This window comes from Grampus griseus (assembly GCF_964374135.1).
Source record: "Grampus griseus genome assembly, chromosome: 18".
Classification (NCBI taxonomy): Eukaryota; Metazoa; Chordata; class Mammalia; order Artiodactyla; family Delphinidae; genus Grampus; species Grampus griseus.
In genome coordinates, this window is record NC_139012.1 from 32,448,949 (window position 1) to 32,475,257 (window position 26,309).

Here is a 26,309-nt window from a genome sequence, read left to right on the forward strand (position 1 = left end):
TGCTATAGGTGGATTCTGTTTAGAAATCTGGGATATTAGAAGTCAGAAGACAGGAGGGGAGTTTAGTTTAACTGAAATTCAAAGCAAGACAAAAGAAGAATTGCTCAACTAGCTGAGTTTATGTCTCCTTAACGACAATGTACATACTATGAAAACAAATCTTTAATGAGTTTTTTTATAATGAGTAACCATGGATACAGTTAGGGGAAATGACTCCTGATAAAGTTTGTTTGTTTGTTTGGTTATTTATTTAGTACTGAATTCCTCAAGAAAGCACTGCTTTTACAGGCTCTCTGTTGGGACACGTACGTACAGCATACAATTCTTCTTTGTAATTATATAACTGCCATGTGATTTTTACCTGCACCAACATTAAGTTTTACATCAACTAGAAACCAATACCACAAGAGTATAGTTTTGTATTTGAATTTTAAACTAAAACTTCACCTCTTATCTGGTAAAATTACTTCCCCAAGGGTTACATCTTAGCTCTCTCAGCACCTCTTGACTCAAAATAAAAGTTATCCTCTTGGATTTGTCAATGGCAGTCAGTACTTCTGATTATCACATATAGTTTCATAGTAGCCTAGCCCAGGCAGTGTGAACATGGCCGACCTCCATTTATATCTGAGATATCAGAGCACAGTGGAGGACTGATGCTCTGTCCTGAGTCCTTCAATATTGGATGGTTCTCTTAGTATTACCAAAACTCCAAATAAATAAGTGTAGGTACTTAGTTACCTGCTAATTAGTTACTTGGTCTGAAATAACATTTGGTTTTTTGCTCTTTTTCAGTTTTAACAGGTCAGAGTCCTGTCTCAATTAGCATGGCATGGAAAAATGGTTCAAAAAAAGGGTACATGGGCCAGAACGATTTCAGCTTCAGAAAGCACAAGGTTGCTCCCTGCACTGACTGCTTTCTTGGCAGTTACTGAGGACTAAATAGTGGTGCATTATGATTACCTATAGTTATATGAGTTTTTTTCTAGTTTTTCTATAGGTTTAAACTTTCAAGTTGATCATGAGTAGATTAGCAATAACTTTTTAAAGGTTTCTAAAACCAACCCAAATGAAATAAGCAAAACTTTCTCTAAGGAGGAAAATGAGAACTCACACATGTGAGAATAAAGGAGATGAAAACAAAATTTCATTATGCACAAAAGTTTGCTAGGAAAATAAAAGCTTCCTCTGCTTTATTTTTTCCTTTATTATAAAGATTAGTCTACTGTGAAAGTTTCAACTTAAAGCTCTTTATAAAACTAGACAGAAACTAAAACAAAGATCAATAGTATGCAGTAAATCTTGCAATTTGAAAGGTTTAAAAACCTTCAGAAAAGTCTCCACATTCAGATATGCCAAAACAAACAGAGAAGCACACACTAAGGCCACATTAGTGCCTGGGTGTTACCCATTTAGTGTTACAGGTTAAAGAGCATAACCAAAACATGCAACTAGAAAATCTTGTTTGCTATTTTCAAAACAATCACTACCAAAACAAAAACATTACTTCAGATTTTCAAGTTTAGTCAAGAAGAGCCTTTTTTATTTTAAGCGACTTTAATTGTATATGCCCTTTTAACTTTCCACAACTTTGTCCCAGAAAGCTTAATGCAATATTTAGTTACTGTTCATATCTCTACTGAAAATTCAAAATGTGAGTAACCTTCTTTAACAATTGTAATGTGTTTAAGATACACTTTTGGAAGTTATTTTTCAAACTAATTTTGAAAAATTAGTTTTGCTACTTCTTTATTGGAAACTAGCATTATGGTCTATGTCTTAAGAAACTGATTAATATCAAAGAAAGTGAATCTAAAACTAGTTTCATGTCCAGGAGTTGTTTCCACTAATTATTTCAAGAGGTCTCATTAAAATTTTAAAACAAAATTGTTTTAAATGAAAACTCACCTTGTGCCTCATTAAAGTTTCTGGAACATTGGCTTTACCTCGAAAATCAACTGTGTGATCTATTTATGTTAAGAAACATTAATTGACATAACAAACTTTTATTGGACACCTACTCTACGCCAGGCACTCACTGTGTGGTGAACTTCTTTGCATCCATTTTCTCATTTTAATTTCATAATATACATTGGGTGGCAATAGGTAACTAGTGAAAATTTTCAGTGGCTATCCAATTTACTAACAGCAATATGGCACTCAAAAACAGAAGGCCTAAAAATTAAAGTTGTGTATAACCATTAAAAATTACCTTTTTGAAGAATATTCAATGATATAAGAAAATGTTCAGGGTGAAATTATAAGATAAAAAATTAAATTTCTAAGTTACATACAATAATACCCTAAATACATAAGAAAATATATGTATCTGTATACATTTTTGAATGGCTATCTTTGGACAGTAGGATTACTGGTAATTTTCCTAATATTCTAAAATAAACATATCTTATTTTTATAATCAGAAATCCCCTCCAATTAAGTGTTACCCTAAAATATTTAATTCTGGTTGTTGAATATATGAAATTTTAAATCAAATTTAGTATGAATGGGATATATTGTGTAGCAGATGAGAAATAAGTTCCTTTGAAATTTTAATATATTTTGAAATGTGCTGATGTATAATGAAAACTTTATTATGCAAATATTTCATTTGCCATTATGACTGAGTTATTTTATAATTCACCTTAAGCTTCCATTGCTTTAATTTCAAATGTGACAAATTAAATATAGATTCTCTTGAAGGTTATATTGCTTTCATCTTAAATAAATTAAACTTAGAGCACAAAGCCATTGACTTCTTTACAAATATCCATTAAGAAATCAAATATGGACTTTGCAAACTTCAGAAATGCATCAGACCCTAAACAGGGACCTTCTTTGCCATTGGTCGATTTTGTGCATACAGCAGGCACTCAATAGAAGTTGTTGAATGAATGTGCAAAGGAATGCATAAATGTCCTCTTTGGCTATCTAGACTTACTTTCCCTTCACTCAGTTTAGATGACCTCAGAAGCACTTCCTCAAAATAACCCTCTGGTTCATCATGAGAAGAATGCCTGGCACCAGCTGGTAGGAGATATTAATAGCATGCCCATTAGGCACTTGTTCAAGGCACATAGATAGCTCAGTGATAAAATCTTTAGAAATATTTGGACAGTTCAGATTATTCAGAATATAAATCAGTTGTGGTTCCTTAAATCTTCAATCTCAATATTAAGAAATCAACATCTGTTTTGGAAATTCTTAAAAAAATAGTAAGATAATAGTAATAATTGCTTTCAATTTTAGAAGAACTCAGCATTTGGGGGCTAAAGAAAGAAAGCTTACAACAGAAAAATTCTTTTTTCTTCTTGTGACCAAGATTCTTTTGAAGGAATCAGATGATAAAATAGAGAAGAGAATGGACTTCCTCCTTCAAATTTCCGTTTTTAGCATTTCACCAATCATTTGCCACTGATAAAAAAGTCGCTTGCCCACAAAACTACATTTCTATTCCTCCCTTGGCAACATAATGCTCAAAAACAGAGATATGCTGAAAATCACAAATTATCCTAGGTCACCCTCAGGAGGGACTCAGGGGAGAATGGGAATGGAATGGGACTATAACCGATTTTTTCAAGTAATACATAATTTAGAAATACTTGCATCTTCACTAAACAGAATTAACCATTCCAACTACAATTTGATATCTGGTAGTCTTCTACCCTTGATCTGTTCAGTGTAACCAGTAAGAAACTTAAATTCTAAGCATCCTGTTGTTACTTCTCATAAAATGGTCTATATCTTACATCACTTTAGATAGCTGTAAAGAGCCGTTACCCTCTGAGCCAAAGTTTCTACAAAAGTATTAGAATTAAGATGAATTGTTTTTCTTACTTAGTGTGTAATGTCTCTAAACGTTTAAATCTATTCATGTAAAAATAACAGATAGCAGCTCTGAATCCTCAAATACTCAGATGAAGAGACATTTCTACTAGGTATCTTACACCATGCTAGGTAGGGACAATGGAGAATAAACAAGAATAAGATGTAGTTGCTGACCTTGAGGAACTTTCCATCTAGCTGGGGAAACAATATGGAAAATGAGAGCTAGTGAGATAAGACAAATGCTCTGTTGTATGGTATGTGGAAAATAGACATTATAGGCAGACAGATATACTACCCTCATCTGGGGTAGAGAGGTAAATAAGGCTGGAGAGGTAGGGCCACATGGAAGGGCTTAGAAGTCTGATAGAAACATTTAGATTTGTTATGGTAGCAAGCAGGGCTCTTTCTGCAAAGCAGTATGAATTCAGGTGGGAGAAAGGAGTTAGGAGTTAGGTCACTAGAAAACCAATTAACATAGGTACAATTTTCTCTTAGTATACTTTAAATAGTATCTCAACAAATAACTAGTGGATCTTCTAAAAATTTTCTTGGTCTTCACAAAGTGTTTTATACTTTCAATCACAGTATATATGCTAGCTCTACCTCTCTCTCCCAATCTCTTTCGTTTTCTCTCTCTCAAGTATACATCAAGGAATGTAGACAGGTGAATAAAAAAACAAGTGAAAAAAAAAGGAAGCATAATTCATTAATTTTAACCTGAAAACTGTTGGTACAAAAAAGCATTTGTAACTCACCTGAAATTATGATGAAAATAAATTTAAAATGGTGTCATTATCACTGAATCCAATTCTAGGAAAATTCTAATGTACACTTACATTCTACCCAACATTAAACTCACTTAAAAATACATGAAATGCATGATTATTACTTACTGTGTTTGTGAGCAATTTAATATTTATGCATACTAAGAATAAAGTAACTTTATTTTGTCACTCCACTCAGTACCTCATCAAAAAGCACAATGTAATTACATTTAGCTTGAACGGATAAGGGAAATGAATATATATTGATTTTACCTTTGCTTTAGTCGTCTTTTGGCTGTTGTGGGAACATTAGCACCATAGCCATAAGAAAAAAGAATCCTTTCAGCCTCATCTTCATTTTCAACTGGAAAATATTGAAGTGTACAATGTGAAATATTTTTTTTCTTAAAAAGTATGGCAGAAGTGAAAATAAAAGAGGTCATAATAATGAATTAAGGAGCATAAGAACATTTAAAAGGGCTAATGCATAACCTCAAGCAGACCATTTGTAAGCAGCAGCACAGTTATTTCGTAAAGTATATGCTTGCTTGGATTTGTTCCATCAATTTTTAAAAGGTTTAGTAAGGGACTGCATCATATGACACGTTAAGTTTTCTTGTTATAAAGCATAATAATACAGATGTTATTTACTCTGAGGTTCAAAGGCTTTCTGCATGAAATGTATGTTATGTACTTCTGAAAAAGTAATGATAAACTCAATTTCATTACTTCTTTTCTTGATTAAGAGAAATGATTATTTTTAATTAGGAAAGATGTTCATTATTTTATCAGAAGAACAACTTTATCCTAACTTGCAATAATGAAATTATGCATTTAAGTAGGCTACTCTGTGAGGAAAATGTACAGTCCTAAGAATCTATTGATGGCATTTAAAAAAAAATTACAGAAAACACAGTAACACCATTTACTTCTAAATTTTGCTATTGTCACACCACTCCCCCAAAGGAATTTTAACTAACAGGTTAATGTTTTATGGGTAAAACGTTTAAATGCGATGACAATTTACTGTAAGTTGAGATGAAAAAATATTTAATCAAAGGCTATAAAAGCTAAAGGTTTTTTAAACCTTTAAAAAAGGTTTAAAATTTAAATTTAAAGCAGTTCATGACATATAACAATTTTTATAACATTATTCATCAATAACCAGTATTTTAATGTCAAAAAGAGAAACCTACTTTCAGAAATGTTTCAGGTTTAAAATAAAGCCAAATATTTTACATTAGTAAGTGAAGCTATTTGCAGGCCTATCACTGTAATATGCACTTATTTGTTGTTTGATCCTTCTGTAGTAAACATTTCAGGAATATTCATAAGTGTTTTTTTTTTCTTCAATTTTGACCCTATTCACAGTGAACCAAGATCAGTTTTCAGAGGTAGGATTAGTAGTTATGAGGGACAAGTGTAAGCAAGAGATCCTATGTGCCATTGCTGATAGTAACATCTATCATTGCTCAGATCCAAGTTGGCTTCTCCAATCCAGCTCTATCAGAACTAGAGCAGGCATTTAGATACCTATCTGACGCTTGTTTCTCTTAAATAGTTCTAAGGTCAGAAGAAAGAGGGGTAAATTTAGCTAACATCTCAAAAACCCATCAGTTATTGATGGACAACTTAAATTTGAGTTTAATACTTACTGGGTTAATAACTCATGGGCTAACTATTCTAGTGGTGATTTAATTACAGAAACAATGTCCTACACAAAATGGCAAATGGTACTAAAGAGATATGAATGTGCCTTAGTACCACTATTTTTCCCATGCTAGAGGCATTAGGAAGGTATGGGGAGAATGACATTCACAGAGAACGTGCAGGAAGGAACTGCAATGTGTAAAGGCACAGAGCTGTGAAGTTTCAGTAATTGTGAGAAAAGTGGCTGAAGTTAGTCTGGAAAACAATAGTAGTAGAAAGGGAGGCCAAGTTCCAACTGTGAATGGGACTAAAGTCTTGTTTGCTAGGCTAAAGAGTCTGGATTTTATTCTAGAGACAACAAGAAATTAAGAGATTAGTACAGGTAAGTGACATGACCAATAGATTTTTGTTGTTGATGCTGATATTATAGGAAAAAAAATTCCAATAATGGGAAAAGGGTGACCTAGATTGGTAGCACAGAGAACTCCTTACAGGTTATAGTAATAATCCAGTTGTGACTTGGTCCATAATAGCAATGGAGGATGGAGAAACGAACCTGGATTCTAGACAAATGAGTAGGTATGCAGGTGAGATGAGGCACTAGATAGGATGAGGGAGGAATCAAGGTTGACAAAAGCTAGTTGGGTAATTAGACAGACTTTAACCTTACTAACAGATCGAGAATACAAGAAAATTAATACGTCTTAGGGAAGGAAGGGAAAATATAAATAATGTTACATCTTCAATGACTGCAAGAATTCCATACAGACCTGTGGAATCACTAGCCTGTGGCCAGTAACTGAAATTGTGGAAAGTGATAAAATTATCCAGAAAGTAGGTAAGTAAGAATTGAAAAGGATGAGGGGGAAAAAAAAAACCCTGGGAACCAGAAAGAGTTAGATAAAAGAAGAGACAACAAAAGCGACGGAGAAGAAACAATCAAAGGCAGGTGACTTAAGCAAGAGAAGAGTTTTGAGAAATGTGACAAATGCCCAGCAGAGGTTACAAGTAGGATGAGGTTGGAGAGTAGGTCCCTCAATTTGACAATTAGAAATCTGATATTTAAAAAAAATTTATTTAGCTTCTAGACAATACCTGTACTTTTAACAATCTGATGACGATCTTTGAAAACGAAACTCCTCAAATATACAAATATTAAACTTATTTGATTACAAAAAGCAATTCAAGTGTAAACAGGATACTGTAATTTGCCATGGTTACACCTTAACAAATGAAGTCTAACCATCTTCATCTCAGCTGAATTAGATGATAATCCTTTGAATATTGTACACACTATAGTACTAAAAAAGAATGTTTTGCACTTACATCTTACAAATTTTGTTTAATCAGTAAGTATTTGTTAAACAAGGATAGGAATATTCTAATTTCCAATGTCAACAGATAGAGAAGAACCTAGTTTACTAATCTTCCAAGTACAAGCAAATGTATTTTATTTTAAGATACTTTTAAGATGGTTTATAAAATATCATAGCAAAAAATTAATTTATGTATCTTTTCTAAAGATTTTGTTTAGAAAATATTTACACTCATGGAAAAGCTGAAAGAAGTGTACACTCATATATCCAACATCTGGATTCAAAATTAAACATCGTACTATATTTATTTCTCACACATTTATCTAACACTGTATCCATTCATGAATCCATCTTATTTTTTTGATGCATTTCAAATTAAGTTGCAGACCTGTGCCTTCACCTCCAAACAGTTCAACATGTAAATCATCAACTATAGTTGAATATTACTTATAGTTCTTTTCTAAAAATAAAATTTACATATGGTGAAAGGTACAAATCTTAAGTCTATCATTCAATGAATTTTGAGAAATATAAATAGTTGACCCTTGAACAACAGGGTTTGAACTGCTTGGGTCCACTCAAACATGAATTTTTTTTTTTTTTTTTTTTGGCGGTACATGGGCCTCTCGCTGTTGTGGCCTCTCGTGTTACGGAGCACAGACTCCGGACACGCAGGCTCAGCGGCCATGGCTCATGGGCCTAGCTGCTCCACGGCATGTGGGATCTTCCCGGACCGGGGTACGAACCCGTGGCCCCTGCATCGGCAGGGGGACTCTCAACCACTGTGCCACCAGGGAAGCCCAAGCACCATTTATTGAACAAACTTTCCTTTCTCTAGCTGAATGGTATGCTTCCTTTATTAAAAATCAAATAATCAGACAAGTGTGGGTCTCTTTCTTAGTTCTCTATTCCATTTTGTTGTTGTATTTGTCTTTCTTTATGTCAGTAGTATACTAGCTTGATGCTGTAGCTTTATATTAAGTCTTGAAGTGTAACTCTTCCAATCTTGTTCTTTTTTTTTCAAAATTATTTTGGTTATTCTAGTATGCATATGTTTTCTTTGCCTTTAGGCAAATAACTAAGAATGAAACTGCTGGATCACTGGATAGGCTGTTTGGTTTTATAACAAAGTGTCAGTTCTTCCACAGTCTCACCAACGTCTGGTATAACCAGTCTTGCTAATTTCAGCCATTCTGGTAGGTGTGCCCTGGTATTATTAAAAGTAGACCTTTTAATAAGTCCTTTGAATTTCCACATAAATGGAATACAAAAATGTTAAAAAGAAAAAGGAATTATGATTAGGACGATATTGAATTTATAGAATTCATGATGTATCTATTGACGTTTTAGGAAGTCTTCTTTAATTTTTCTTAGCAATGGTTTGTATTTCATGTTGTTCAATCTATTCCTACACATCTTATGTTTTTTGATACTATTGTAAATGAAATTGCTTTTTAAATTTTTTTCCAATTGTTTGCTTCTAGTGTGTCTGTGTGTGTGTATATATATATATATTTTTTTTTTTTAAATTTTATTTATTTTTGGCTGCATTGGGTCTTTGTAGCTGAGCAGGGGCTTTCTCTAGTTCCAGCAAGCGGGGGCTACTCTTTGTTGCAGTGCGCAGGCTTCTCATTGCGGTGGCTTCTCTTGTTGAGGAGCATGGGCTCCATGTGCGTGGGCTTCAGTAGTTGTAGCATGTGGGCTCAGTAGTTGGGGCACGCAGGCCCTTAAGCATGCGGGCTTCAGTAGTTGCGGTGCATGGGCTCAGTAGTTTCAGTGTGTGGCCTCTAGGGCATGCAGGCTTCAGTAGTTGTGGTGCACGGGCTCAGTAGTCATGGCTCGTGGGCTCTAGAGCGCAGGCTCAGTAGTTGTGGCGCACAGGCTTAGTTGCTCTGCAGCATGTGGGATCTCAGTTCCCCGACCAGGGATCGAACCCATGTCCCCTGCACTGGCAGGTGGATTCTTAACCACGGCACCACCAGGGAAGTCTGAGCTTCTAGTATATTTCTGTGTAATTATTATAGCCTGTTAAATTTACTTATCAGTGTTAGTGATTGCTTTGTAATCTGAAAATACAGTCTTCCTATTCCTTTCCGATCTTTATACTTATTTTTCCTTTCTTGCCTTAGTTCACGGGCTAGGAGTTCAAATACAATGTTTAATGTAAGTTATGAAAATAGAAATCCTTGCCTGGTTCTCTCCTTTAAAGGGAAAGCATTTGATATTTCATCATTAGGTATAATATTAGCTGTACGTTTTTTGTAGATATCTTTTTATCAGATTGAGGAAGTTCTCTTCTACTCCTAATTTGTTTAGACAGAGGGATATCTGCAAAACTATAGAGAAACAGAAGTATGGAACTTTCAAAATAATGCAATATGATAGGGAATGGCAAGGCATAAAAAAGTACAAAGATAAATAAGTCTAATCATAAAAAGACATGCTAAGGAATTTGACTTTAGGCTGTTTAAAGTTGATAGGGGAATTAAAGCAGGTGCATGGTATGATCAAATCTGTATTTTATAAAGATTACTCAGACTCCATGAAGAAACTGAAGATAAATTTGGAAACTATTGTAATTATCAGACACTGGCCTTGGAAATTAAAAAAAAAAGGCAATGATAGGAATAAAACAAGTTTTTCTTAAACTGGGCTATCAACACAATACAGTCTTTACGAGAAAAGGTGCCCCATATAAAGTCAACCTCAACTTCAATTGAAGTTTTTAAACCCATTTTTATAAGAATGCCACTATTATTTCTAACTTCTGAACAGAAATAATGCACTGTAGCAAACATCACAGTCAATGGTGAAATGTTAATTTAGAATATTCCCTTGGAGTCAGGGACAACACTGGAAGACAGACAGTAAGAGGAAAAAAAAGAAGTAGAAATTAAAGTCAAAGTCTATAACACAGTGTATGCAATGAATTTCTATCTGTCCTTCAATTTCTATCTGTCCCTCAATTTCTATCTGTCCCTCATTCAAATGTCATCTCCCCTCTCAGGGATTCCTCATCTCCAACATGGAATTAACTCAAGATCTCTTCTGTACTTATACCAAGAACTGCCTCTCTCTTGCTAATAGCACTTTAATTATCTGTTAATATGTTTGTCTCTCCCAGCAGACTAGACTAGGAATACCTATAAGCAAGAATTATTGCATGAACTCCATATCCCCAGATCCTGGCATATGTATTCACTTAATAATTGTTTAATGAATGAGCTAAATAAATGAAAAGATAAAACCTTGGCATATGTAATCACTTTATTGCTGAATGAGTGAGGTAAATAAGTGAAAAGATAAAATCGATCATAGTTATATTTTTTTTGATCTCAACTACTAGAATTAAAGTTAATTTTAAAAAATTAATTAATTAATTAGGCTGTTTTGGGTCTTCGTTGCTGCGCACAGGCTTTCTCTAGTTGCGGTGAGTGAGGCTATTATTTGTTACGGTGCGCAGGCTTCTCATTGCAGTGGCTTCTCTTGTTGCGGAACACGGGCTCTAGGAGCATGGGCTTCAGTAGTTGTGGTGCACAGACTTAGCTGCTCTGTGGCATGTGGGATCTTCCCAGACCAGGGCTTGAACCTGTGTCCCCTGCACTGGCAGGCAGACTCTAAGCCACTGCGCCACCAGGGAAGTCCAAAGTTAACTAATTTTTAAAATGTCAAGTATTCTTTCAAACAAAAAGTTACAAGTTATATTTCAAAGAAATATAGCAAAGCAGTTTTACAAACAATATCAGGTTCCTTGTGCTGCCAGAAAAAAAAGCTGTGTGTGGAGTGGTGGGAGACTTACTTTCTGCAGTTTGCATTATTATTTCATCAAGCTCTTTTTCCAGTTTCTCATAAATGTCTAGCCTTGCCTGATGTTCAGAGTTCTGTGCTTGAAGTTCGGTAATACGTTTTTCAGAAGAGGCTTGGAGACTATAAAATTCTTTAGTTAAAACCTAAGAGTGGAAGAAAAAAAATTGCAAAAGCAGAATTAAATAGGTTGACAGTTAAGACAAAAAAAACATGATACAAAATTTTTTTTTAATGATTTAGACATGAAGTAGCTCAATTAAGATGACTGAGGAGGTAAAATACATTTATTTCTGAGGAAAATAATTTGTTTTTAAATGAAAATTATGAAGCACTTTATTATATAAATTGAAAAAAAATTAAAACTTAGTAATAGTTATAGGAGTAACATTAGCATTTGCTTATTAGAATTCAAAAAATTCAATAATGCTATACTCCTCACCTAGGTGGAGGTTATTTATCTGGTGACTACAGGTATTTGAGAAAGGCTTACAGAGCTGTATGTAAAAATTATACACTCATAATGAGTCCTTCAGTTTTTCACCAGAGATTATTTCATTTAGTCTTTTTTAAAATTTATTTATTTATTTATGTCTGCATTGGGTCTTCGCTGCTGTGTGCAGGCTTTCTCTAGTTGCAGTGAGTAGGGGCTACTCTTCGCTGCGGTGCGTGGGCTTCTCATTGCAGTGGCTTCTCTTGTTGCGGAGCATGGGCTTTAGGTGTGCAGTCTTCAGTAGTTGTGGCACATGGGCTCAGTAGTTGTAGCTTGCGGGCTTTAGAGCGCAGGCTCAGTAGTTGTGGCACACAGGCTTAGTTGCTCCGTGGCATATGGGATCTTCCCGGACCAGGGCTCGAACCTGTGTCCCCTGCATTGGCAGGCGGATTCTTAACCACTGCGCCACCAGGGAAGTCCTATTTCATTTACTCTTACCATGGTTTTAATAAGATTTTTGGTTTGCTGAACAATCAAAAATTCAAAGCAGCAAATCAAAATGTAAATGTGAAGTGCTACTCGGGGCAGTATCAGAAAATGCCTTTGTATAGAAAGAAAGGCTAAAAAATTATTAAAAAGAGATACAAAAGACATGGAAATTGGAGTTATTTTATGTAAGAACAAAAAATCCTGAATTTTCCTATGGTAACTCATTGAAGGAATCACTAGGGTGACAATAATGAATTCACTAAAACAGGAGACATTTCTAGTAACAAAGGAATGTTCTAATGCTTACATTAAATTCCAACTATCTAGAAAGTTTACTTACTAGTACAGACTAAATTATGGGGTGGTATTACACTTACTTCCTAACACAACATAAGTAATGTAGTATTTCCTGAGAAGCAATAGAATATTATGGTAAGAATATCGTTTGGAGCCAGAAAGATTTGGATTTCAGTTTTGGCTTTGACACTTATTCGTTGTGATCTTAGGTAATTATTCTTTCTATGCCTACCTCAGAATATTGCTGGAAGGATTACGTGAGAGGATAAACTCACAGTGCTTAGCAGAGTACCTAGAACATAGTAAAAGTGCTGAAAAATATTATTACCATTGCAGGAAATACAACTATGAGAACTTTGTATTAAATGGTTTGTAAAAATGAGATGTACTGCTTTAATTATTCTGAATTTTCTATTAGTTTCTCTAATGACAAAGTTCATCTTAACAAATGTATGTGATTGTGTGCTTCCTGTGATGGCGAGAAAGAAGATGTGGAAGATCTATTTACAGTTTTTAACAAGCAGAAATTTTGATTTAATATTCTTTTAATCTATTCCATCTCATTTTCTTCAATTATTTCCATCAGAACTCCCCCCCCGAGGGACTTCCCTGGTGGTCCAGTGGTTAAGACTCCGTGCTCCCAGTGCAGAGGGCATGGGTTTGATCCCTGGTTGGGGAACTAAGCTCCCGCATGCTGCACGGTGCGGCCAAACAAATAAATAAATTAATTAACCCCCCCTCCCCCAACCCTAGATAAACTAAACATTCCCACCCTCCAAATACATTCCTTTGAAGGGCGGAGAAAGAATAACATGGGAATAATATCTGTAGTATGATTTCTAGTGTCCCTGATTGGGTCAGAAAAAGAAAATTCCTGTTTTAGCATTATTCATTCTTGCTGGCTGGAAATGTTTTCTAGAGAATTTATTATAACAAAATCACCGCACAGTTTAACAATCTGGAGCTTTCAGAGAGTTCACTACATTGCGATGTAATTAAGAATCTGGTGGCTGAATTCCTTGTCAAAGAGAGGATCAGTAAGGATAGTGTTAAATGGCAATTCCTACAGCACAGCTGATACCTTTCATCTGTACCCCACTTTCTCCAATAAAAATACCACACAGAGAAAAAATGCAGAAATGGATATCTAAAGAGATAAAGAATCAAAATGTTGAAGATGAGATATTTCATAAAATACTATTTTAAGAAGAGACTTTAAAAGTAGTATTAAATTGAGAGGTACAATTTAAAATTCTCATTCATAACATAGAGAAGAGATTGTCAGAAACTTTTGATTTGGGGTACCTTCCAATACCTCAGTACCCCGTGGTAGTGAATTCTTCTTTATTATGGGTTTGTCTGAGTGGCTGCTATGAAAAAATTTATTACAGTTTCTGAAAAGCCATTGAAGAACTTGATTCTTGGACCCATGGAAGGCTATTACATTAAAGATTCTTTAGGAAAAAACCAGTCTATGAACATTTGAGTTTAAACACGAATGCAAAAAATAGGTCAACGGCTTTTAGGAATCCATTAAATATCAAGCTTTCACAGTGGATATCTCCTTCCTTTTAATAATGATAATACAAAATTATATAAAATTATATAGATAACACATATATAAAATGAATGAAAATACAAAATTACAGGTCAATAATTGCTTTAAAAAGAGAGAAAAATATAAAGCCAGTGTTTTGAAAGCTTTTGGCAATTGATAATTATGAAAAAATAAAACAAACTGTTCCCAAGTTATAAATCAATGAGAATACTGGGTAAAAGCCACTGAAAAGTACATAATTATAGCAATCTCTACCTTTCACAAAATTATTTCTCTCTAAATTCATTATAAATAACAATTGTCTAAGATACCTTCTGCTATCAGAAAAATGGATTCAAACAATGGTATTATATTAGCTTTCATCAAATCAGTCACTCACTCATTAAATACTTATTGAACATCCACCATGAGTGAGGCGCTGTGTTAGGCATTGGTGACACAGTAATAAATAAACAGTCCTTGTCCTCTCAAAGATCCTAGTTTAACAAAGGAGAAGCTGTAAAGAAACTCCCCTACAGCTTCAGTTTCATCAACCAAAGTTTTTAGAATCATAATATTTTTTACAAAGTTGTTTTTCCATGTAAGACCTTTACACAAGAGAACACAATAATTATTAGTCACCTGCATCCACAGACCAAGTGGGTAGGTCTATGGGAAAGTGGTTTTCATACCACTTTCCCATAGACCTCCTAAAGTCACAACCTTTAGGAGGTCGTGAAATCAATTTAAACTCCAACCAGCTAAAAATAATAGAATAGAATGGTTTAGAAAATATCAGCACTGTATGTTGTGAAGTACTGAAATGTTTATTTCAGTACAGAGAGAGGGGAAGTGCTTCTTTACCTTCCTAAATATAACCCCACCCCCCCATCCCAAACACATCCTTAAGCACAGCCATCCAATGTGAAAAGAAAAAGAAATTGCTAGGAATTATAAAATTAAACCATGAAAAATTTGCAAAAGATGAATACAAAATCAGAGCTAATCTAATCTAAAATGTGTGGGAGAGTCGGCAGTAGCAGATTATGACTGCAGCAATTTCCCAAAGAAGGCACCTGAAGAAGTTTTAAATGCTGAACACTGCTTTGTTTAGAAGTGAGCATCATCTACAATTTTTACTTACGTTTCTTTAAATATGTATTATTTAACATTGTTTTTATGTTTTCCCCTAAGGCTTTATTTTCTGAGACTCTATTTTGTTAGTTTTACTTAACAGAGTACTCTTCAGAAATGAAATTTCTGAAAGATTGTTGTAATGAATACTTACATCATTAGCTAATTAATCATGTTAATGATATTTCCATGTTTTTTATTTTTAATGGTATTACTGCACCTTTCATTCCATGTTTTTAATTTTTATTATTATTTTATTTATTTTTTAAAGATTTTATTGATGTGGACCATTTTTGAAGTCTTTATTGAATTTGTTACAATATTGCTTCTGTTTTACATTTTGGTTTTCTGGTCATGAGGCATGTGGGATCTTAGCTCCCCGGGTCCCACACCCAGTGCATTGGAAGGCGAAGTCTTAACCACTGGAATGCCAGGGAAGTCCCATGCTTAGTTGCAGCATGTGGGATCTTCAGTTGCGGCATGTGGGACCTAGTTCCCTGACCAGGGATCGAACCTGGGTCCCCTGCATTGGAAGCATGGAGTCTTAGCATGGACCACGAGCGAAGTCCCTCATTCAGTGTTTTTATTTTTTTAATTTTTTATTATTTTTTAAATAAATTTATTTATTTTTGGCTGAATTGGGTCTTCGTTGCTGCACGCGGGCTTTTTCTAGTTGCAGGGAGCGGGGCTACTCTTCATTGCTGTGCACAAGCTTCTCATTGCAGTGGCTTCTCTTGTTGTGGAGCACGGGCTCTAGGCACGCGGGCTTCAGTAGTTGTGGCACATGGACTCAGTAGTTGTGGCTCGCGGGCTTAGTTGCTCTGCGGCATGTGGGATCTTCCTGGACCAGGGCTCGAACCCTGTCCCCTGCATTGGCAGGCAGATTCTTAACCACTGCACCACCAGGGAAGCCCTCCATTTTCTAGTTAAATGAGATTTCCGATTTAAGGGTACTTTTGCCAGTATTTTAAAAACAACAAACAGACCTATGGCAATTTGCATTCCTTTTCTTAGAAATGGTCCATTCCTTCTTTCCACCTCTTTATCTAAAAGAGGAAGATATGTCCTCTTGATAAGAGATCTTTAAAACTTAAGGACACAGGCTTGTTCTCATACATAACACAAATATTATTTATAAAGCTCAATATGATACAGACCTTGTACTTATGGAGCTTACAGTCTGTGTTAATTTTAAAAGAAAAGCTTATATATGTACCTCCAATTTTTTCTGATATTTTTCACATTCCAACTGACATTGTGTGAGATTTCTTGCAGTCTCCTCTTGTAGAAGCTGAGCACGCTCACTTTCAAAAGATTTTATTTTACTTTGATGGAGAAATTCTGTTACTTTGCTTTCTGTACTAAGTTGTAGTTCTCTGTACCTGAAAGAAGAAAATTATGAAACACTAAAGAAATCTCGATTTATAGAAACATAAACATTACTTCTACTTTTTTCTATATCCCCATATTATTATGCAGTTAATAAGTTTTATTTATTCAGCAGAGCTTTTGTAAATAATTTAGAGAGGCATATGTATGGAAATATGCTAAGTCCAGGAAACAAAACATACCAATTAAACCTCCTCTACTCCTCCCTTCTTTTCATTCCTTCCATCCAAAACTAGTTATTACCTCTCTATGATTATTATTATTTTGTAAGACATTTAAAATAAAAAATGGTAAGAACAAATTTCAGTTATATTGCTTAAAATGACTTAATTTCCATATATTTCATAGGCCTTCTTAAATCTATAGCATTGTTTCCAAACTTGCTATTTCATCTAAGTCTAAATAATATCAGATGGAGAAGAATGGCATGAAATATGCACATTAACCTGCATCTTCTTGAGATATTTGTAAAATAAATTTTTAAGTTAGTAAATATATATATCTGAATATTACAAGAAAACACAATGTACAAAGTACAAAGATAAATATAAAATGGTAAGCAGTCTATTACAACACAGATAAGAAACATTCTCTTCATTCCATAGGTATAGTTAGTAATGAAAACATTTCCATTTAACATATAAATCACTGCATATTATAGATTTGAAAATGCTTCAAGTTGACTGTGTTCTAACAGAAAGCAAACAAAGACGTATTACACCTTTTCAGGGAGCTATTATGAACCCAGTATAATGCTAGATGTTCCTAAAATTCATTTTTTCAAATATTTATTGAGCTAGACACCATGCTAGGCAAATATGTGTACAATGGAAGACAAAATAGGTTTTCTTTTTTTTCTTCCCCCTTAAAGAACTTAGTTTTTGGGAGTTCCCTGGTGGTCTAGTGGTTAGGATTGGCGCTTTCAATGCCGTGGCCCAGGGTCAGTCCCTGTTCCAGGAACTGAGACCCTGGTTGGGGAACTGAGATTCCACAAGCTGCGTGGCGTGGCAAAAAAAAAAAAAAAAAAGAACTTAGTTTTCTGGGGAAGAGAGGAAAATATACATGAAAATTCAATAGAATATGGTAAGTGCTTCAATAAGGTAATCCCTAGGTTCGATGGGAACCTACAGGAAGATTTAACTCAGTTTGTGCAGGTGTGTGTTTGTGTGTGCGCAGCAGGCGGAGGTACAGGGTGGAAAGTACTCTCGGAAGTAGAAACAAGAGTATGTGCAGGGCGGGAAGCAGAGAGCATAGTCTGTTTTATTCATAGTATCTCATTTAATCCTTACAACAGCTCTATTAGGTATTTTGCAGATGAAAAACCAGACGTTCAGAGATTAATTTCTTTAAACAGGAAGAAGGTGCTGGTAAATTTCAGGTGGGGTCTCAAATTCAGCTATGTTTGAGTCTACAGGAATGATCTTTCCACTATTACACAGTACTCTTAACTGACATTTCTGAGTTCAGATAAACTTTCAAATGTGTTTTAAAGGTCATTTCACTCTTGTAAGTGACAATAACATTCAAAGTATAACCAGAGAAAATAGGCATTTAGATACTTGCTACAGGCTACTTCACTCTTGGTACTCTTATCTTTAGTAAAAGCATCTCACGATCAGATTGGTGGAAGTTCCATTCAAGCATATTGCTACACATTATTTAATTCATACCAAGGCTTTAAGGTGAATGCAGCTTGTGTCTTTAACTTTCTGGAAAGTCCAGGCATTAATTTTATGTATGTATAAAAGAACAGCTAGGTCATATGGTCACTCCAGTTTTAACTTTTTGAGGAACTGCCAAACTGCTTTTCAATGTGGTTGCACATTCTCACCAGCAATTATGAGGGTGGTAAGTTCTCCACATCCTTATCAAAACTTACCATTGTCTCTTTGATGATAGCCATCATCATGGATGTGAAGTAGTAAAAAATTATTTTTTTCAAAAATTTATTAATTCAACAATTTACTGACATGAAAATGCCCTGTATTCCCTGGGGTAAATTGTCTTATAAATGCATAAAACATATGTGAAATCCATACCTATTTGTATGTTAAACTGTGAGACACACTAGACTTCATTACTGAAATATATTCTTGATAAGTCATTTGGAATGTGCTATTTATCTTTAAAAGAATTTGTTTCGAAAAAATTAAACAGCAAAGTTTGCCTTTTTCTGGATTCAGGACATTGTGGTTAATTCTGAGGTCAATGCTAACTCCAAACAGGAAATGAAAGACTTAGCTTTTAGATTTCACCTGCTCTTCTTATTCATTATATGACACTTGAAAGTTACTTTTAGCACTATTATTCTTCCCCTATACTGAACAGTTAAGTAGTTATCTCCTAGAAATTTGAGGATACTAAGTTTAATAAAATGACACTTCTATGAACCAAATGATAATTCTTTTTAACCAGATATACTTATTTTTTATTTTTTTATACAGCAGGTTCTTATTAGTTATCTATTTTATACATATTAGTGTATATACGTCAATCCCAATCTCCCAATTCATACCACCACCACCACCCCCCTCAAATGATAATTCTAAAGACTCATCTATTCTCATGTTGCTTACACAGTAAAAGAAAATCTGCCTCAAATCATTCTGACTCTGTAATAATAGTTACTCTTCTAATTTAAGTTGAACTGTGAAAATGCTGAGGAAACATTAGAGCTGCAAACACAGTTCCAGAGTGAGGAACAGATGACAAGGGTACAGGCTGACAATCTCAGGTAACTTCCTCCTACTTGTTTTGCTAATATAACCTGCCACATTTTACTTTGTTGACTCAGACTTCTCATTTTATCCTCTTAATGTGAACATCTTACTTGAACTAAGTCAATATTATTCACATGTTAACAAGTTTGTTTGATACCCTAACTCAGCATAGTAACCTTAAGAGGTCACATTTCTTACAAAGTTAAAGTATAATCACAATCTCCAACTATTGTTAGCCCAGGCCCCCAACGTGACTAGATGAGTCTTTATGCTAGCTGGGTTTTTAGTTTTCATACGACTTTCTCATAAATCACATACTACTTTAAAAATAGTAATATAAGGACCTAGAATGAACTGTTTTTGCTCTCAAGGAATATTCACTGCAACGTACTTTGGGCTGGACAAACAAGGAGAATTTTACCTGTTAAAAGGTGAAAATCAGCAATTAGACAGGAAACAACAGAGATGTTAACCCATGAGAAATGCTCTCAGCTATGGTGAATTAAACTCCAAGCAGCATGGCATATTCTGCAGTGCTGAGAAATAACTGCAGGAGAGACATCAACATGGAGTTCTGTTCTCAGAAATGGGAGAGCTCACTTGAACAAAAGCACCAGATAAAACACTAAATAACAACAGGTTTTCATTAACAATATTTACATCAGCAGTCTTTACATATATATGATGGTGAAAAGTTTGCTCATTACACTCTGATGTATTAAGCCAAGCTATGCTTGTTTATTCCAATCTCTATCAACAAGATTATCACTGGTACGAAAGTCAAAGACTCCTATAATTATTCATTTTAGTTTTTATTGCAATGAGAAACAACAACTGATCTTTGAATTTTATCCACAAAAGGTTCATGGCTTCTCCAATATTAAAACTGGATATGGGACTTCCCTGGCAGTCCAGTGGTTAAGACTCCACGCTTCCGCTGTAGGGGTCACGGGTTCGATTCCTGGTCGGGGAACTAAGATCCTGCATCCTGCATGCCGCGTGGCATGGCCAAAATAAATAAATAAAATTAAAAAAAAAATAAATAAAAAATAAAACTGGATATTTATTCTGAACCCAATTATCTAATCTCATTTCCTAGATAGACTTTCTAAGGCAAAATACCCCCAAATATTATATAAGTGGTAAGGTTCCTATAATCACCAGGACCAGTAAGTGGTCCTTCCATTAAGATTTTCTGAGAGCTGGCCCAGTTTAGAAGTAAGGCAGTGAAGCAGCTGAGGCAAGGCATTTGTCTATGTTCAGGAGAACAACTATAGATAGATAAAGAGCACAGGAAATAACACCTGCACAAGGAAGATTGGTAAAAGAAGTTAAGCAAAGTAACAGTATTTCCAGTTATAGGAAAGGGTTCAGGGAAGGATTTTAGTAGTTAGGCATCAGTTAGATTAAGTTTTGAAAGGGACTCTGGGTCAATATAGGGAAAATACTTGTGGGGTTTAAAAGAATACATGGGAGCAGGTAGTCATGGCTGGACCACTAAATCCTTTGTGTTGGGGAGGATAATTTAATTCTAAATTCGACAAGCAACTGGGGCATACGCTGCTGATAAATTTTCTACGTGTATTAAAAAAAAAAATTGCTTTTAAACAGAGATGGGCCTGAGACTCCAGATAGGGATTTCGCTGTGGGAAACTGGAGTTGACAAGGGCAGAAGCTGCCATCTCTAAGCAACTGAGAATCAATCTTGCTTACCTGAGTGGGACACTGATCCCATTTTATTCTGGCGTTTCGGGCTCCTCTTTCTCCTTATTTTATTTTATTTTTTGCGGTACACGGGCCTTTCACTGTTGTGGCCTCTCCCGTTGTGGAGCACAGGCTCCGGACGCGCAGGCTCAGTGGCCATGGCTCAGGGGCCCAGCCGCTCCGCGGCATGTGGGATCCTCCCGGACCGGGGCACGAACCCGTGTCCCCCGCATCGGCAGGCGGACTCTCAACCACTGCGCCACCAGGGAAGCCCTCTCCTTATTCTTTTAATAAGGTTTCATCGAGTTGATGTTCAATTCCCTTTGAATTATTCATTTTAACTAATCCACACCTTAACTACTCTTTGTCCCTGCTATTTGTAATTCTCAGGGGATAAAACTCATTTCCATTCTATTTACAGAGAATTTCGGTTGTGTTTCTGAACCTGTTCTACATGTATTACTAGCCCTGTACCACATGCTGAAAATGCTTCTGGATGAGTCACTGAGTGATAGTTAACCAAACCCTAAGATCCACTTATGCCAATTAAGAATTGAGGGGGGAAAAAAAAACAGGACACAAAAACCTGTTTGTTTGGATTTTCTGCTTCTATGAACTGAGGAAAAGCTAATCATCTTAGGTTAAAGATACTAAACCACTGATTTTTCAATTATCCCTAAAGATTTTTTTTGCTCTCAATAGTATCTATCTGTATATCTATATTTATAGACCCATATCTAATCTTATATTAACTGCTATTCTATCAACTACATATTTAAAGCATAATGAGTATGAAGTACAAGACACTTAATACTTTTTACAAAAGTACACTTTTTATTTCCTCTTTCATATCTGCTGTTTTATATAGGACTAACTTTCCATTAACCAGAATATTTCTTTCTTTTTTTTTCTTATTTTTCTTTTCTTTTTTTTTTTGTGGCCATGCTGCACAGCATGAGGGATCTTAGTTCCTCCACCAGGGATCGAATCCATACCCCCTGCAATGGAAGCATGGAGTCTTAACCACTGGAACACCAGGGACGTCCCAACCAGAATATTTCATTCCTCAACATCTAATTCATTTAAAAATATTTATTGTGTACCTAAATGTGCCAGGTACTATTAGATACCAGAGAACCACAAATAGCATCACTACTCTTTAAGGATCTCACATTGTAATGATGAAAAGGCAAACAAACGTAAGGTGATAAGCTAATAAATTCTAATAATAATAATAGAGTGAGGGTAGAGAGAATGATAGAGATATTAGTGGTGGTGTTATGTTAAAGACGTTGGGCAGGGAAGGCATCGCTCTGTTAAAAGGTGATATTTGAGCAAAGGATTTAATTAAAATCTATATTTTAGAACTAAAATAAGTGATTAATAAAAAAATAGTTACTGGCCATGTAAAGATTATATGTATTATATAAGATTTATATAATAAAGACTTTTTCATTTTAAAGAGATACAATGTTAAAAATATGAAGGCAATAGGAGTCCTTCACACTGATTTGAAACTTGGTATCTTAAACCAGTAGTTAAAATTACCTACCCAAACTATACTAATGGATTTACTAGAGAGTCTAATCTATATGAATTGTAACTAGAACAAAGAGGACTGAATTTTTAACAAATGCATTGGTGACATCAGGATGAATGCTACTATTTCACAGGACTGGGAAATAGACACTTATTTGAACAAACAATTCGATCAACTTAAGAAATGCTTTGAATTCATTTTTATTCTGAAGTAATTCATAAGCCACATAAGAAATGTCCTTTCATCATTTATAGTGTGTCTTTTTGAAAATAGCTTTACAATTTTTGTCTTGATTATACAAATAATACATTTATTATAGAATTTTAGAAAATACAGAAAATAGAAGAAAATGTCAGCTGTAAGCTCATAATGATAATTGCTGTTTATGTTTTTATATATCTCCTCTGCACAAGTAAATATTTTCAAGTTTTTATTTTTAATTCTGTAATTTATCACATCCATTCTTAGGGAAAAAACTTCAAATATTACAAGTAAAGATTAAAGACCTCCTATTTATCACTTTTCTGTGCATCCTCATTGTGGTTTTTCTTTTCTTTTCTTTTTTTTTTTTTTGCCATACGCGGGCCTCTCACTGTTGTGGCCTCTCCCGTTGCGGAGCACAGGCTCCGGATGCGCAGGCTCAGCGGCCATGGCTCCCGGGCCCAGCCGCTCCGCGGCATGTGGGATCTTCCCGGACCGGGGCACGAACCCGTGTCCCCTGCATTGGCAGTTGGACTCTCAACCACTGCGCCACCAGAGAAGCCCTCTTTTCTTTTTTTTAAACAATACATGTGTATTATACACAGAAGGATATATCAGTCTCCTTTTTCATTTTTTAAAAAGTGGCTCATGTCACATACAGTCTGTAACTTTTTTTCACCTAAGAATATGTTTTGGGATCCATCCATGTTTCTACTTCATTCTTTCCATTTGCTACACAGTAGATCACAATGTGGACATAATCATTTAATTCTATAATTCATTTATTTTATCCTAAACTGATGAACATTTAGATTGTTTCCAATTTTTAATTATACACAGTGCTTCAAAGGCCACCATAAATAATGCCTCCACTTCACGAGCGAATGTTTCTCTAAGAAAGATCATCATGAAGTAGAATTGTTGAATCAAAAGATGTAAAATTTTAAGAGATACTGCCCAATTTCCCTCCCAAGTGGCAATATCAATTAAAAATGGTACCAGAAGTATATGAAATATGGTTCCTCTACTTCCTCACCAATATTTGATATTATCATATATAAACATGTTTGCTATGCACATTATATATGTAAATCATATCTTCATATAGAATTCGCTATCCCTTCCCCCCGATATAACTTAAAAATCTTCCTATGCTATTAAAGCCCTTTTATAAATATTATTTTTATTGGCCACATAATTTTCCATTCTTTATTATTCCTCTATTGTCAGACATTTAGCATCTCCCCAATTTCTTACTTCATTGTTCATACCAAATAGTCGTACCCAGTTTATTCTTTACTCTGAGCAAATTATGAATTTCCAGAAACAAAATACATCTTTGAAGGAAGAAGGTTCTTACAATCAAAGGCTGTGCTATAAAGTAACCATACTGAGCAATGCCAGGATAGTTGTGAAAAGTATATGAGGCCCAAATATGTCTACTTTGTGGAGGATATTATTGTTTGGATCCATATATCCTGATGTGTTTCTTTAAAAAAATATAAACTTGACTCATTACGTATGCACATATTTATACATGTATCACGGATATATCTAAAATCACATAAGGACATTTACAGATATCTAAAAAGAAAAGTGTACATTTGGGAGAAATGATATTACTGTAGGTAAAGGTATCTGGGAGATGGGAGGGTGGAAATAAAGTTACTCTTTTTACATTATGTGGTTTGACTTAAAATTAATTAATTTTGCTAAAGGCAACTCAAAAATTTTTGATATGGGCAATTAAAAAATGTAAACTTAAGCACTTTCCATTTAAATAATTTTGGCTGACATACATTTTACTTCTCAAAATAAAAGTATTTATTAGCCAAGTAAGGGATGAAGTACTTATCACTACATCATCACTGTCTAGTAAAGTTAAATCTTTGGTTGGTTAAGTTTTTTAATATCCTGAAAACACCTGAAAGATCTCTGAAGCCAGAAATAAGTACTCCTGCTCTACCAGACCTAATCTACAATTTCTAATCCATTACTTTAAAAAAGGAAACAAAACAAAACAAAACCCCAAATTAAAAAAACACAATTTTATGTAGTTTTACATATTTCAAATTAATGCACATTTATATACACATTTACATTTATACAAATTAATACCAGAACTTACAATTGAATTTTGAAAGGAGGATTTGTGAAAATTTCTACAGGTATTTCTTTAAAAATAACTTTTCATATCATTATATCTTTAATATTTAAATATATAGTTATATTCTTCAATTTATGAATTTATATATCAGTTGGAAAGGGGAGTAGGTCAGAATCTCCTATTATTCGGATTACATACTAATTTACTATCCTGTTAATATGCCCTCCCACTGGCAAGTGTTTGTTTTCTAATCGAGAATTGCTGTATGTAATGAGAGAAATTTACTGATAGGACCACGTTGCCCATGTGAAAGCTTTGAAGGTAGAAAACATGTTTAAAACAATTAATATATATTAGAGAATATAGCTGAAATTGCTTTCTTTTCATTGACATTGAAATGGAAAGTGTTATTTTAAAGATTTTACTTTTATACATTATTGCTACCTAGTGTTCTACCAACTGTTCTTTTATTTTTGTCATCTCGATATTACAAAATTTTAAAATATATACTTAGATACTGAATCCAAACTATTTTCAGTGAAAATTAGAAGAGCAATGACTGCAGTTTAAAGATATATATATATATAACATTATAGAGAAACAGAATTCTAGTAACTCTGGTCTTTCCATTTCAAGTGTGAAATTTTCAAAACTGAAAAAGCAGGCAGAAAAAACTTATAAAACGACCATCAGTGTTGCAACAATGATTACTACAGGACATGAGGAAGGAATTTAAAAGGCGTTTGGGTATCTGTCCAAATGCTTCTGCCATTTAGATGATTTCTTCAACAAGTCCACTGCTCAGCTGTAATACTACATCTGTCATTTTTGGCTTACAAGCTAATTCTTAAATGAATGTGAGAGATCTTTTTTTTGCTGAGTTAAAAATGCTGAGTATGTTTAACAACTGTACCATGGATTTATAAGAATTTCAAGCATGCATTTAGAGTAATTCAATGCATCTATCATATCATGATCAAATAAAATATGTAATGTCATTAATAAACAATATGTAGTAATATTTGGCTGTCTATAAAGGCAAAAAATTGATACCAGGTATGTGAAGATAAAAGTAAGTACTTAAGTGAAACAAATATAATGAAAGGAATGTAGCCTTAAAATAAATCAAAGCATGCATGAGATAAAATTAGAGTAAAATATTTTATAACAGTGTTTGAATGGGGAGCTGTTTTCTCTTTGGTGGCAACATGACAACACTAAAAATTCAACTTGAATCATCCTCTGAACCAAGAGTATTTATTATATCAGTGCATCAGAGTACTCAAAACTATTTCATGCTGCTTTCAATACAGACCCTAGAGCGTTAGGCTACATTAAAGGAAAAGATCAGAATATTATAAAGCTGAATCTAAAAAAAGTCATGAAGTTTGCTGTA

General features: G+C 34.4%; 1 protein-coding gene across 2 annotated transcripts in view; it reads right to left on the reverse strand.

Moving 5' to 3' along the window:
• Positions 1-26,309, reverse strand: part of PIBF1 (progesterone immunomodulatory binding factor 1) — a 212,244-nt gene that overhangs the window by 68,153 nt on the left and 117,782 nt on the right. For both annotated transcript variants that reach the window (XM_082675882.1, XM_082675883.1), the window contains exons 11-13: positions 16,469-16,634; positions 11,358-11,508; positions 4,866-4,956 (exon numbers count right to left, since the gene is read on the reverse strand). In XM_082675882.1, coding sequence (XP_082532008.1) covers positions 4,866-4,956; positions 11,358-11,508; positions 16,469-16,634 — 408 coding nt within the window. The remainder of the gene's footprint in view (positions 1-4,865; positions 4,957-11,357; positions 11,509-16,468; positions 16,635-26,309) is intronic.